The sequence below is a fragment of the Macaca nemestrina genome, chromosome 2 (assembly GCF_043159975.1).
Source record: "Macaca nemestrina isolate mMacNem1 chromosome 2, mMacNem.hap1, whole genome shotgun sequence".
Classification (NCBI taxonomy): domain Eukaryota; kingdom Metazoa; phylum Chordata; class Mammalia; order Primates; family Cercopithecidae; genus Macaca; species Macaca nemestrina.
Window position 1 is genome coordinate 117,445,904 of NC_092126.1, and position 13,572 is coordinate 117,459,475.

The window sequence follows — 13,572 nt, forward strand, 5'->3', positions numbered from 1 at the left end:
GAGTCGTCCCAGAGGGCTCCGGAAAGGCGAGGGCGGGGCTGCCCGGCACTGGGGCTGGGGGCGGGGTGTCCTTGTGGATTGACTGGGTGGGGTGTTTCTGTGATTAGTCCTGACTCTGTAGGGTGCGAGCAACATAGTACACGTAGCTTTTTGAGCGCCTAGTGGGGGTCGGCTGATAACCCGCAACTTATTTCGTCCTCACAGACGTCTCTTCTCCTGGATTCCCAGATACTGTATGTACTCTTAATTTTTCTCATATGTCCTCATGTTCAGTCCAGCCTCTAATGTTGGGGTTAGGTCTTTTCTAGACACACTCCTTGGGTGACTATCCAGTTTCCTGGCTTTAACAATGAATACGACTCCCAAATATATATATATCCAGGCTGAACCTCTCACAGAGATTCGGATTGATAACCAGTGCCTACTTGGTCTCTCCATCTGGATTGCCTACAAGGCACTGCAAACTTAAATATGTTCAAAATGTAACTCTTGATTCCCTCCCCTCTCACTTTCACCATATCAGTAAATGTCATTTTGATTCTTCACTTGTCAACAGCTTCTACATCCAATCCATCAGTAAATCCTGCAGTCTCTAAAATAGATCTTGAATTCATCCACTTCTCCATGCCCATGCCACTACCTAGCCCAAGCCACTTTCATCTCACCTGGATGACAACATCAGCCTCTTAACTCGAATTCCTTGTCCTGTCCCCCTATATCTGTTCTTATATAGTTGCCCACACGTTGTTTTAAAATATGTAGTTAATACTATGTACCCAGCACTCCACTAAGACTTATCTCAAAAATTAGATGTCACTCATGCTTTAAACTCTAATGGTTTCCCTTTGCTCAAGGAACAGAATCTAAACAAACCACCACCTAAAGACCATTATCTAGTTATTGCTGTGTTTCTAATTTCACCTCACACCACTCTCCCCATTCCTTGGCATTTCCAGCTACACTTGTTTTATCTTTCTCAGACACGCCAAGCCCTTCCCGTCATCGGGCTGTTGCACTTGCTGTTCATTTTGCCTTGGATGCTCTTCCCTCAGCTGTCTCATTCTCGCGTCTGAACTCAAATGTCACCTCAGGCCTTCTGCAGTTATCCTCTCACCATCCTATGCCCTTTGAAGCATGAAGCATTAGTCTGTAATTATAATGCCTGCTCACTTACTGTCTTCCACACTAGAATGTAAGCTCCGTGAGACTTTGCCAGTTATCTTCAGTACATGGTAGGTGCCCAATAAGCATGTGATGACTAAATACTAAATAAAGAACTCTTTGGTAAAAATGTAATCCATTTTACAGGTGAGTGAAGTGGGATAAAATGGCATAACTCACTCAAGATCATAAGCTATTGAGTAGCAAAGATAAGAGTTAAGCACAAGTACTCAAGAACCTGTGTTTTACACTCTCTCTGAAGTGCAAAGAACACCTGAATGTCAAATGCAGCCAGGACTCTGGGATAAGACCCGAGAAACAAGTCCTGCAGCAGCAGTGCTAGGAGACAGAACAGGACCATGGTTCGCATGCTCAGGAAAAGCCATCAGTAACAACAATCAGCCACCTACTGAGACTCTGCCATGGTCTCCCCACTATAAAGTGGAGGTTTAATAATGCCTCTACCATTCACTGGCAATACAATCTAGGAAGCTGCAAAACTTTACTGAACCCTTGCATGTGTCTGTATAATGAAAATGTCATTATACATTTACCTCACTTTGCATATATGTATACATTATATGTATCCCTCACTTCGTCAGAATTTAAAATGTGTAAAAATTTACAGGCTGGGCATTGTGGCTCACACGTGTAATCCCAGCATTTAGGGAGGCCATAGCGGGAGATCACTTGAGCCCAAAAGGTCAAGGCTGTACTCCACTGGATAAGACTGAGACCCTGTCTCAAAAAAAAAAAAAGGCTGGGCACGGTGGCTCGAGGCTGTAATCCCAGCACTTTGGGAGGCCGAGATGGGTGGATCACGAGGTCAGGAGATTGAGACCATCCTGGCTAACACAGTGAAACCCCATCTCTACTAAAAAAATACAAAAAAACTAGCCGGGCGAGGTGGCGGGTGCCTGTAGTCCCAGCTACTCGGGAGGCTAAGGCAGAATGGCATGAACCCGGGAGGCGGAGCTTGCAGTGAGCTGAGATCCGGCCACTGCACTCCAGCCTGGGCCACAGAGCGAGACTCCGTCTCAAAAAAAAAAAAAAAAAAAAAAAAAAAAAAAAAAACTGACACATAATTGAAGTGGCCAGCAAACTGTTATCCTTATCCTGAAAGCTGCATTGTAATTGCTTCTTTATCCTGAACACTGGTATCTTATGCCACAACATCCCATTTCCTGACAAATAGGGTTGAATAAATGCTGATAAATCAATATAAAAAAGGCTTTCACCTGAACACTTGGTTTCAAAGCCTATTAAACACTAGAATTAGAGTTATCTGTATTCATTTTTCCAATAAATATTTATTTCCAGTAAGTACTACATGACTATCTTACATGTAGTCACTATTCAAAGGACTGGGGTAAAGACAACAAAATTCCTAGTCTCAGAGCTTCCACTCTAGTGAAAGCATGTAAGTTATCAATATGCAGATGGATTTTAAAGCCAGTAGGCAGTATATTGAGCAACGCTATAGAGTGCAAATTTGGCAAGATAGCATGGAAGCCCATTTTATTTATTTATTTATTTTGTTTGAGATAGGGTCTCACTCTGTCGCCTAGGCAGGAGTACAGTGGCGTGCTCACAGCAACCTCCACCTCCCGGGTTGAAGCGATTCTCCTGCCTCTGCCTCCTGAGTAGCAGGGATTATAGGTGCACACTACCACACCTGGCTAATTTTTGTTATTTTAGGTTTCGTCATGTTGCAGGCTGGTCTCGAACTCCTGAACTCTGGTGATCCGCCCACCTCAGCCTCCCAAAGTGCTGGGATTACAGGCGTGAGCCACCGCGCCAGGCCGAAGTCCATGATTTTAAAGACTATTTAATAAATTTCTATTTTGTAGCTCAGTTTTGTTAGCTATGGCTTTATAAATACCCTGATAATTATATTTGGTAGCAAATCAGACACAATGTATTAAAGATTGATGAGACAAATCTATTAAAGATAAAGATTAATTCAAGAGCACAGATATGATATGCATACTACTGAAATAAATAGTGTGATTTATAAATGAGAAAAAGTTAACAATGAACAGTATTTCAGAAGTTGAAAAGGTGACACTAACAGTGCTAAATACACAGGCTTTTATTTATTTTCTTCAGATTGTTTTTTCGTGAATATAAAGATGAGGAGTCCACTCTGCAACCTAAAAATATTTACTTATTAAAACTATATTAATACTTTAATAAACTATACAAAAAGGTCATGAGACAAACATCTGCATTTATGGAACTGCATGTCAGTCAGGCCAGTTCCCTGTAGAGGGAATTCCTAGCATGACCTCATTCATCTGTGAGGACACAGAGCAGTCCTTGTTTAGACAGACACATTCATCTACTGCTCAGCATGGTCGGCCTTCCACTTCTTGATGGTTTCCTTCTGCTGTGAATGTGCATGTCCAGTTGTCTGCTTCTCAGAGCAGACATTTACCTGAAAATGTTACAATAATTAGTTACTGGTTATTAATTTGGATCTGTGTGAAAAGCCCAACCTATTACATGTTATAAAACCTTTCTCAAAAGACATTTTGATAATAAGGCCAGTGAATTTTTCAAGGGTTAAGATAACAAATATATTTCCAAATAATGTCTGAGTAATTATAAGCTGTTGGGCAACTTCTTAAAGAAAACATTACTACAGAAGCATTTTCAAAACAAAATCCTACAAAAGAATTTCAGATCTGAAGTTACCTTCCTCATCCACCCGCCATTGGAGGAGGACTAGGGCCACGCAGATGATTGATTCTACCCATTCTTCGGGGAGGGTTTCCCGGTGGCCTAATAAAACAAAAAGTTAGTATCTACTGTTTGATAGACACAACTTTGTCTCCTTTTAAAAGCACTCAACTAGACCCTTTTCTTTTTCAGCACCCGCATGATCCTAAAACACAATTTAAAAGAGAAACTACCATTTTAGGTCAGGAGGCAAAAATAAAACACTTAAAGGGACCAGATACATAATGCACACAAGGAACTGAGTCAAGAAAGGATTGTGATGAACTGAACAGCACCTCCAGTAATGCCCCAGTGAAACCCAGCTCCAGCTGATTTTTGCCAGGTAAAAACATAAGCCTAGCCCAGTGCTAGTTGATCTTGATCTTTAAGGCTTTTTTTTTTATTTAGAGACGGAGTCCCACTCTGTCTCCAGGCTGGAGTGCAGTGGCACAATCTCAGCTCACTGCAACCTCCACCTCCTGGGTTCAAGCTATTCTCCTGCATCAGCCTCCTGAGTATCTGGGACTACAGGCGCACACCACCACACCCAGCTAATTTTTGTATTTCAGTAGAGACGGGGTTTCACCATGTTGGTCAGGATGGTCTCTATCTCTTGACCTCGTGATCTACCCGCCTCGACCTCCCAAAGTGCTGGGATTACAGGCGTGAGCCACCGGCGCCTGGCGGTCTTCTAAGTTTTTAATTAGCAACTGGAAATCAGGATGTTAAAAAGAAATCTTTAGATTTGAATGTTGGTCATCAGTTTTCATCCTCTAATTTAGACTTTTCCCATGGGATATTTGATGTATATTTTAGTTTTGTCAGATTAACTCTGATTATTATCAAATCAGAGGCAATTTGACTTTTACAGTAATGCATTAATTTTCTAAAACAGGATTTAAACTCTTAATTTCCACAAATCTAACTCTATCTACCTAAAATATCTAATTTAATTAAGATATACAAAGAGATAAAAAGAACTATCAATTTAAAAAGCTGTACCCTCTTCCATCATCATATCTGGAATCAGATGAGTTTCCATAGCTTCTTCTTTTTTTCACATCTTGCTGAAGCAGAGTTTTGAAACTGAAACAAGGGGCAGAAAACAACAAAGTTATCACTTTTGACAACATTCTAAAATATATTTCCATGGTTTTTAACTCTCATCTCTGTGAGAGGATTACTAAACCCACTTAGGTCCTAACCCACATTTCTTGCAGCCAGCTGGACACCACCATTGAACTTAAGCATGTGTCTAAACTGAATGCACCATGTTGTGCACCAAATCCACCCTTCCTTGTATTTCTTATTTGCTAGTAACTCCCCTAGACAGAGCATGAAACCAGAGTCATCCCTGACCTCCACTTTAAATCAGCCATCGGGTTTTTACAGTGTCTCATGTTCATTTCCCCTGCAAAAGTCTACCTAACATCTTGGGGAAGAAGGGGCCAAGGGTGGTGTGGCAAAGGCACAGGGCTTCTGGGAATCCATTTAAATGGAATTTTTAAAAATGATTCGTAAAATTATATGGAAGGATTTAACTGAGTTTATAAAGTGCTTTTATAAACAACATGGAGTAGGTGAAATTTGTAAAAGAGTAAGTTTTGGATTGGGTAACTTAGGGCCTCTCTTGTGCCCTGTTGTATTTTTCTATGGAACCATCTCTTCCATTTTACATTCTACACCATCTAATTTATGCTATATACAGCCATAAAATTTAACTTCCGAGACCACGGCTAAGATCAAATTAAGCATAAAGACCACGGCCTGATACTCAAACTTCTTCATCCTTCATGTGGTTTCCTTTACCTGGGATAACTTCCTCTGATGGTCACCTCCCACAGTCATGCCCACCCTTGCAATATGAAGATATTTACTGACAGTAAAGTCAATGAAAAAAGAGTCTGTCTCCCATATCTTTCCATCCCTACAGTTCTCTGATCATGAGACACTCAAATATATATGTTCAAATTTAGGAATAGGTAAGACTTCTTAATTGTTGATGAACAATTCTAACAAACAGCATGTAAAAGACCAAAACATGCATTTATCTAGTAACCGCTTACAATTATGAAGACATTTAAACTTTTGTCTCCTTTACCAATTCTAGCCCTTCATTATAAAAAACCTCACTAGTTTGGATTTTTTTTTTTAAAAAGGATATAAAACCCTTTATTTACCTGTTATATAATATGGAATGAATGTTGCACGCACACACAAAAAAACAAGAATAGTAGAGAGAAAGTGAGGCCCAGTCATTTAGCATTAGAATGGACAGACCCAGCCATAGGTTGAAGTAGTTACCACCAAGGTTAAGACGTGGTCAAGTTTACCAATCCAATTAACATATACTCATAAGATGTCTGGTGGTAGCAGCTTTATTACTAAAGTCCATTTCCCTGTGTAAATCTATTTTTAAAGTTGCAATAGATAACTGTTTTAGGAAAACTGAGCTTATTTAAGATACCTAACATAATGCACACAATGGACTCCTGTCAACTTAAATATCAGGGCAATTAAAAGCACTTCTATACTTACAACAAAACCACAAACTCAGCTATTCCCCAGAAGAAATCTGTTATCAAAGATAATCTCCATGGAGACTGACTCCGGCTGTCCAACACTTGTCCTACAGACAAGAATTAAAGAAACTTTAGTGAGTGCTACAAATCCCTAACCCAAGAGGCATCACGTTTAGTTAGGTAACAATGACTGACTTGGGTTTCAACTTGCCCACTGGTCCAAATGGCCAACACCAGAAGAAATCTGTGAGCATCATTCCAAGGAAATGTTGGGAGGAGTAATGTTCCATTATCTAGGGACATTCCTCTAGTATGTCAAAAGTCTACTACAGTTTATAAACTTGGTGGGTGACTTCATTCTATTCAACTACTTTCTTTCTATAAATATATAACAAAGGCTGGGCACGGTGGCTCATGCCTGTAATCTCAGCACTTTGGGAGGCCAAGGCAGGCAGATCACGAGGTCAGGAGATTGAGACCATCCTGGCTAACACAGTGAAACCTCGTCTCTACTAAAAACTATAAAAAATTAGCTGGGCATGGTGGCACACACCTGTAATCCCAGTTACTCAGGAGGCTGAGGCAGAAGAATTGCTCAAACCCGGGAGGCAGAGGTTGCAGTGAGCCCAGATTGTGCCACTGCACCCCAGCCTGGGCGACAGAGCGAGACTTGTCTCAAAAAAAACACAAAAATTGTTTTACATATATATGTGTGTGTGTATATATGTGTATGTATACATATATAACATATTTTATATAAAACAATATATATTAAATATGAAACAAACATTTATCATGGTTTAAAAATGTAACAATGGTTACCAATCATTAACCATTTTAAAGAGTACAGTTCTGTGATATTAAGTACATTCTACATTGATGTACAACCATCATCACCATCCACCTCTAGAACTTTTTCATCTTCTCCAGCTGAAACTCTATACCCATTAAACCCTGATTCCCATTACCTTCTCCACCCAGCTCCTGGCAACCACCATTCTACTTTCTGTCCCTACAAATTTGACTCCTCTAGGAACCTCATAAAAGAAGAATCATACAATTTCTGTCCTTTAGTGACCAGCTTTTCACTTGGCATGTCTTCAAATTTCATCCATGTTGCAGCATGTGTCAAAATCTCCTTCCTGAAGGTTGAATAATATATCCTTGTATGTATATACTACATTTCGTTTACCCACTCATATCTGTCGATGGACACTTGAGTTGATTCCACCTTCTGACTACTGTGAATAATGCTGCTATCAACATGGGTGTAAAAATACCTGTTTATTCAAGTACTTTGAAGAAACATATGGGACAGGTGAATATAAAGGAATGCTCACACCACTTCCATATTCCTAAACGTGTTGAGTATTTTCATTTACAAAGTCTCTTGCCTGTATAAAAAGATTGCTTATTCATACTCTTAGAAGGCTTTAGAATCAATTATTTTTATATAATTCTTATAAAGAGTGTGTATGCTCTAAGTAGTAAAGAGAATTTGTCTTGTTCTTCATTAAAATAACTACTGTTTTCTATAATTGCATACTCTTGATTCTAATAAACTCTCGTTTTATCTTAAGCAAAACTGGATCTATTTTTCAAACCACTTTAATACAAGCTATAACATAATTTGGTACACTATCATTTCAGCCTTGCAAATCAAGATGTCAGAATATTTGGGGGGAAGAATAACTGTCAACTACCTCTCCTTTCCATTATCCCAAGAGTTAACCCCAATCACCTCTACCCACTCCACGAGGGTTTACTTTTGTCTTCTTGACCAGCTTAATTTCAGATATCCACTTGGATCTAAGCTCTCACTGTGCTACTGAGAGCAAGGGGCTACAAAACTTTAGAGGATGGATGACAGGCTTAGTTCTCTGCCTCTTACTAGCTCTGCTTCGTTGGCTGATGTGACATTTTCTTTCTCCAACAAAAAGTATTCCAGGGCTAGCCATCACATAAGATTGTTGAGAGGGAAAAAAAAAAAAGTCATCTGACAGTAAGAGAAAGATTTTGTCCATTAAGTGCTGATAATACAGTCCTAAGAAGGTGGATCTAATTGGAACCTGTCATTTCTTCCTCTGTGACTCAATCTTGCTTTTCCACTTTCCCTTTCTGAAGGCAGAATGTCCCTTCCACCAATATCCCCAGAGAGAAGTAAGGTGTTTGAATGCAGTTGCATTTCTCAACTCTTAAAGTGCGATAAAGGGTCCTAATCGGCTACTTATGTGGACCAAATAAAATAATGCGAACACAGTAAGACACAACAAATACAAGGAATTATTCAATGATTCATACAAAAGCTTCCAGCCTTAAGCTTGTATCACAAAGGCTAGGAAACAGGCTATAAAACAGACTAAAGTCTGAAAGCGCCCAAAACTAAGATGGAATTTTGATGCTTTTCTGTAGTGTCCATCAATCTACTTATTTCAAAGATTTTTAAGTGGGACATGAGGAAGGGAGATTTTGAAAAGTCAAGAAATGCAAAAGTGCACTCGGCCAGAAGGCTTCTCATCGACTACCTTACTCGTCTGTGGAGAAAAACAGATGACTCAAATAGAACCAAGACCTAGTTCCAGTGATCCACAACTCCTTGTTAAGGCTGCACCAAAAAATTTCACCTGAGTCAAACAGGTGGGCAGGCAGCTCTAGCATTGATCTGACACAGTCATGTCCTTCCTTTTCGGTCATCTTCTTTGTGAGGTCGCAGAATTAAGTCTCTCGGATTCTCCATTCCGGTAATAATTAACTTGCTCCTAGGGGAAGATAGTACTTCTTCCCGTGCCCCTTGAAATTCGAGCAAAACGTTCCATGTATGACTAGCTACCCTCTCCTGGGGAAAAAGCCTATGCAAAGCTTTCATATAATTATCATCCTAGGTCGGCTCGGTCTTTTTACACGTTGTAGAAAGAGGCAGCAAAGTAGATAACAAGGACGCTGACGCCAGCCTACCTGGGTTCGAATCCAGACTCAGCCATTAACTGTTACCTCTGTGATCCTGGGAAAGCTATTTAATCTATCTGCGCCTCAGAGTTTCCACCCGTAAAACAGGATTCAATGTGACGATAAGCAAATAACTGAAACAGTGCCCAGGGCACAAGCGCTACGTGTACAGCATCGACGTCCTTGTCCTCACTAGTTTTAAGGATACCGACACCCGAGAGGAAAGACCACCCTCGCAAATCCACAATCAAGCGCTTGCTATACTAAGGCGGGGTTGCAGGGCTCCCAATACTCAGCGTGAGGCCGGCAGGACCTCGGCCCCCGACTGCCGGCTCGGACACCATCTGCTGAGGCGCCACAAGCCGGGGCGACTTCGCGTCCAGCTCCGCCCGGCCGCGGAGCGCTAAGCCTGGGGAAGCCGCACCGGGTCCAACACTCAGCGAGCGACGATGAAAGGAACCTGGCGTCCGATCTTACAAGTCACCGGTCGAAGCCACAGTCCGCTCTCAACTTACCGTTCGAGATGTAAACCATCTTCTCCCACTACCCGGCTTCAGATCGACCGGGCGCCTGGCCCCTCTCGGCCTCTGTATCTCCCTCTGCCCCCCGCCCTTCGAGCGTCACAGGACGCGATCAGACAAAATGATGACGAGGCCTAAGGTAGGCAGAGCCCATTGGCTGCTGAGAGAGACGCGCCCCCGATGGGCGTTTTTGCGTCGTCACACCGGCGACTTCCGGTTAGGGGAGGCCGGCTGAGCGGACAACCGGATATGACGTTAAGGACTGCCCTGTAAGCCCTCGGACTTGATCGCGCGGAGTTGGTTTGCACCGCCCAGGGAGGGGAAGATATTTTCTCGTTGATTGATAGGCTCCAGGTCGGGGTAGGAGAGGCTGTCCTGTATGAAGTGGCTTGAAGGGCCGCTGACAGGAGGAAATGCTTCCGAATTTTCCAAACGTGTTGAGGTTTGAGGGTGCTGAGCTTGTGAGATTTGGTAGGAGGGTGCTGACTACACGTTAAGGAATTTTATTGTCACGCCTTTGGGAATATACTGCCAGGCTCCTCCTAGATATATTCATTCTCTTTCAAATAAACATCTCTACCTTTGTTCACCAGAAACTGAGTTTTTCTTAGCCTTTTGAGGGGCAACTGGAACTGTAGACCCTTTCTCTGCTTGTTTCTTATTGATGGCGACTGCTTATGACCACTTTGTTGACAGACGAATTAGAAGGCATGTCTTGGACATTCACTAAATGTGGACCACATACTATGGATATTTACTCTGCTCCAGCCACTGGGCTGCTTCTGTTCCTTGAACGTGGCCATTTCATTCCCATCTCAAGGCCTCTGCACTTCGCTGTTCTTTCAGCGTGGAGACCTAATAACTGCTTCCTTTGGCTTCCCCCCCACCCAGTTCTCAGTTCTCAAGCCATGTGTCATCTCTTTGGAAAGATTCCTAATCACCTTCCAGAAAATGAAAATTACATGCTGGAAATGTATTTTGAGTTTAACAACGTCGGTTAAGATTTTATGTTCTAATACTTAGAAGTGACAAAGATCTAATTTTATGTTGATTTTGGAGAGAGCATTTTCCCCCAGAAAAGTTCATAATAGGACAAGACAACATCCTTCACCTCATTTGGGATTTGTGCAGCGCAATCATAAAGGATCATTTCTGCAAAAATATTAGGGCGGGGCCGTTAATTTTCCCAAGGGCCTTTCTTAATCTAGACCGTGCCACCATCATCTCTCACCTGCTGTATGCTAGTTTCCTTCTAACTGAAATCTCGGGTGCCGTCTTTTACCATCCTTAGGCAGTTTTACAAACTGTAGCAAGATCGATCTTAAAAGGGAGATCATCTCATTCCCTTGCCTAAAAACTTTTGGACATTAAAATATAGTGATTTCCTATTGCTCTTAAAATCCAGTTCCTTGTCATGGCCTACAGGCCCAAGGTGACTTGTCCTCTTGATTGCTCCTCTCACTGTACTTCCGGCCACACCTCCCCCTCACCCCCCCCAGATTATGCTCTGGCAACATTGTTGTTTTAGTTTGTGAACACCCCCACCCAGATTATGCTCTGGCAACACTGTTGTTTTAGTTTGTGAACACCCAGGATTTTACTAATATCTCCAGGATTCTGCCTTGCTTGTCTCTACCTGGAACCCTCCTCCTCTGACTCTGCACATCCAGCTCATTTTATTCTTTAGCTCTCTGCTTAGTTGTCACCACTTCTGGGTACCCTTCCCTGGCCACTCATCTCCGTATTTATTTTCTTCATAGTAACTCACATTGTGAAACCTGATAATTGATTTTTGTCTCTTGCCCTCAAGAAAATACAAGATGTAAGAGGTCAGGAATCCTGTCTGCCTTATTGTCTTTTATAATCTTCAAGGTCTATCATAGTTCTTGGCAAGTAGTAGGTGCTCAGATATTTGTTGGTTGGTTGAATGAGTTTTTTTAGACCTTTTTTTTTTTTTTTTTTGACAATTCCTTAAAATCTCTCCAATTGCCAAAGGAAGAAAGAAACTAACATTGGGATCTCATGAGTATCAGACATTGTGAGGCTATCTCTTCCTCCCCATTCCTTTATCTAGATCATTTTTGCCTGAGATTTAATGCAGTGATTTCCTAATGAGCTACCTCTAGTTTCTCCATACTCCATTTCATGCTATCTTCAGCTGTTAGTTTAATCCTATCTTGCCTCTTCCACTCACAAACCTTCAGTTTCTCCCCACCACCTGACAAACAACATCGAGCCTCCCTGGTATGGCATTAAGGGCTTTCCTGATATATCTTAGATTTTGCTCTCTGATTTCTACCTCCCTAATAGACCCTTTGTTTTCCTGCCTTGTTGCCTCTGCTCATGTGTTTCCTCTCGAAGGGAACTTTCTCCACCTGCTAAAATCGAATCAATCCTTCAAGGCAAGGCATGTGCCTCTCAAATAACAAAGGTGAAAGTACTTTGAAAAATGAAAAAAATTATATAATTAGTAACAAGATGTGGTAGAGGACAAAGATAGCATTTTCCCTCTTTCCCTAACCTTCTTTAATGTCTGAAACTAAGCATTAGCCACTAGCCACATGTAGCTGTTGAATATTTGAAATGTGGCTAGTCTGAATTGAAATGTACTGTACAAAATACCAGATCACAAAGATTTAGAATGAAATGAAGACTGTAAACTATCTTGGTTTTAATATTGATATGTTGAAATGATATTTTGGAAATTAAAGAACGTATTTTACTAAAAGTAATTTTATTTATTTAATTTTATTTATTTTTTATGTCACTACTAGAAAATTTAAAGTTACATACTTGGCTCACATACATGGTTTACATTACATTTCTGTTGGATACTGCTTGTCTAGAATGAAGACATTGGCCTGGCACAGAAGAGGTATTCAATAAATACTTGCTGAGTGAATGAAAGAATTGGTCGTTTTAATAATGGATAATATGTATACAGGGTTACTATGCATCAGACACTGTTCTAAACACTTTCCATTTATTCATCTAATCCTCATAACAACAACAATAATAATAACTAACATTTATATAGCACTTACCCTGTGCCAGGGAATGTTCTGATTGCTTTTCATGTATTCATTCATTTAAACTTCAACCCTACTGAGTTCTGTTATTCCCATTTTACAGATGAGGAAACTGAGAGAGAGCTCAAGTGTCTTGCCCAAGGTCACACAGTTAATAAGAAGCAGAACTGAGGTTAAGATCAAGAGCCAGGCTCTGTAGTTTGTGCTCTTAACCCCTGTGCTATGCTGCGTCTCCACACATAAGAGAAGTATTGAAATAGTATACAATCCACCATGGTATTCGTAGTCTAGATTGAGAGGTGATTTCTGGAGACTGTTTGACTGGATCTCAGCTTTCTCAAAGTTGCAAAATAGCTGCCCAGTTTTTCTTTTCTAGATTCCTCAACAAAATTCCCTGAGCACCTCTAAGTGGATGACCTTCCTATCTCTGCACCAATCCCTTGGCCAGCGGGATGGGCCATTCTGAATGACAGCTGCCTCTGGAGCTGGAGCTTGACTCAATCCCACTTAAGCTGGATGGCTTGAGAGTTGGAGAGGGGTGCTGTTTACCACAAGATAATGAAGGAACACTGGGTTACATAGAAACAATAAGATGTCCTCAATATTACTGTTAGGAAACATGAAAACAGATGGCATTTATATTCTTTATTGACCTTTTATGTGTTTGTTCTT

General features: G+C 41.1%; 1 protein-coding gene and 1 long non-coding RNA gene across 2 annotated transcripts; one reads left to right on the plus strand and one right to left on the minus strand.

Annotated features, from left to right (window-relative positions):
- The first annotated feature begins 31 nt into the window (after positions 1–31).
- On the plus strand, positions 32–3,389 carry LOC139361975 (uncharacterized). Its single transcript, XR_011620083.1, has 2 exons — positions 32–233; positions 2,860–3,389. It is a non-coding gene; the product is annotated as an uncharacterized lncRNA (long non-coding RNA).
- Positions 3,390–3,854: 465 nt separating this feature from the next.
- SELENOK (selenoprotein K) lies at positions 3,855–10,022 on the minus strand. The gene is made up of 4 exons (XM_024792322.2): positions 9,866–10,022; positions 6,421–6,511; positions 4,885–4,968; positions 3,855–3,945 (listed from the first exon to the last, which is right to left on the minus strand). The coding sequence occupies exons 1-4, from the start codon at positions 9,882–9,884 to the stop codon at positions 3,855–3,857; spliced, it is 285 nt and encodes a 94-aa protein (XP_024648090.1). The 5' UTR covers positions 9,885–10,022.
- Positions 10,023–13,572: the final 3,550 nt, after the last annotated feature.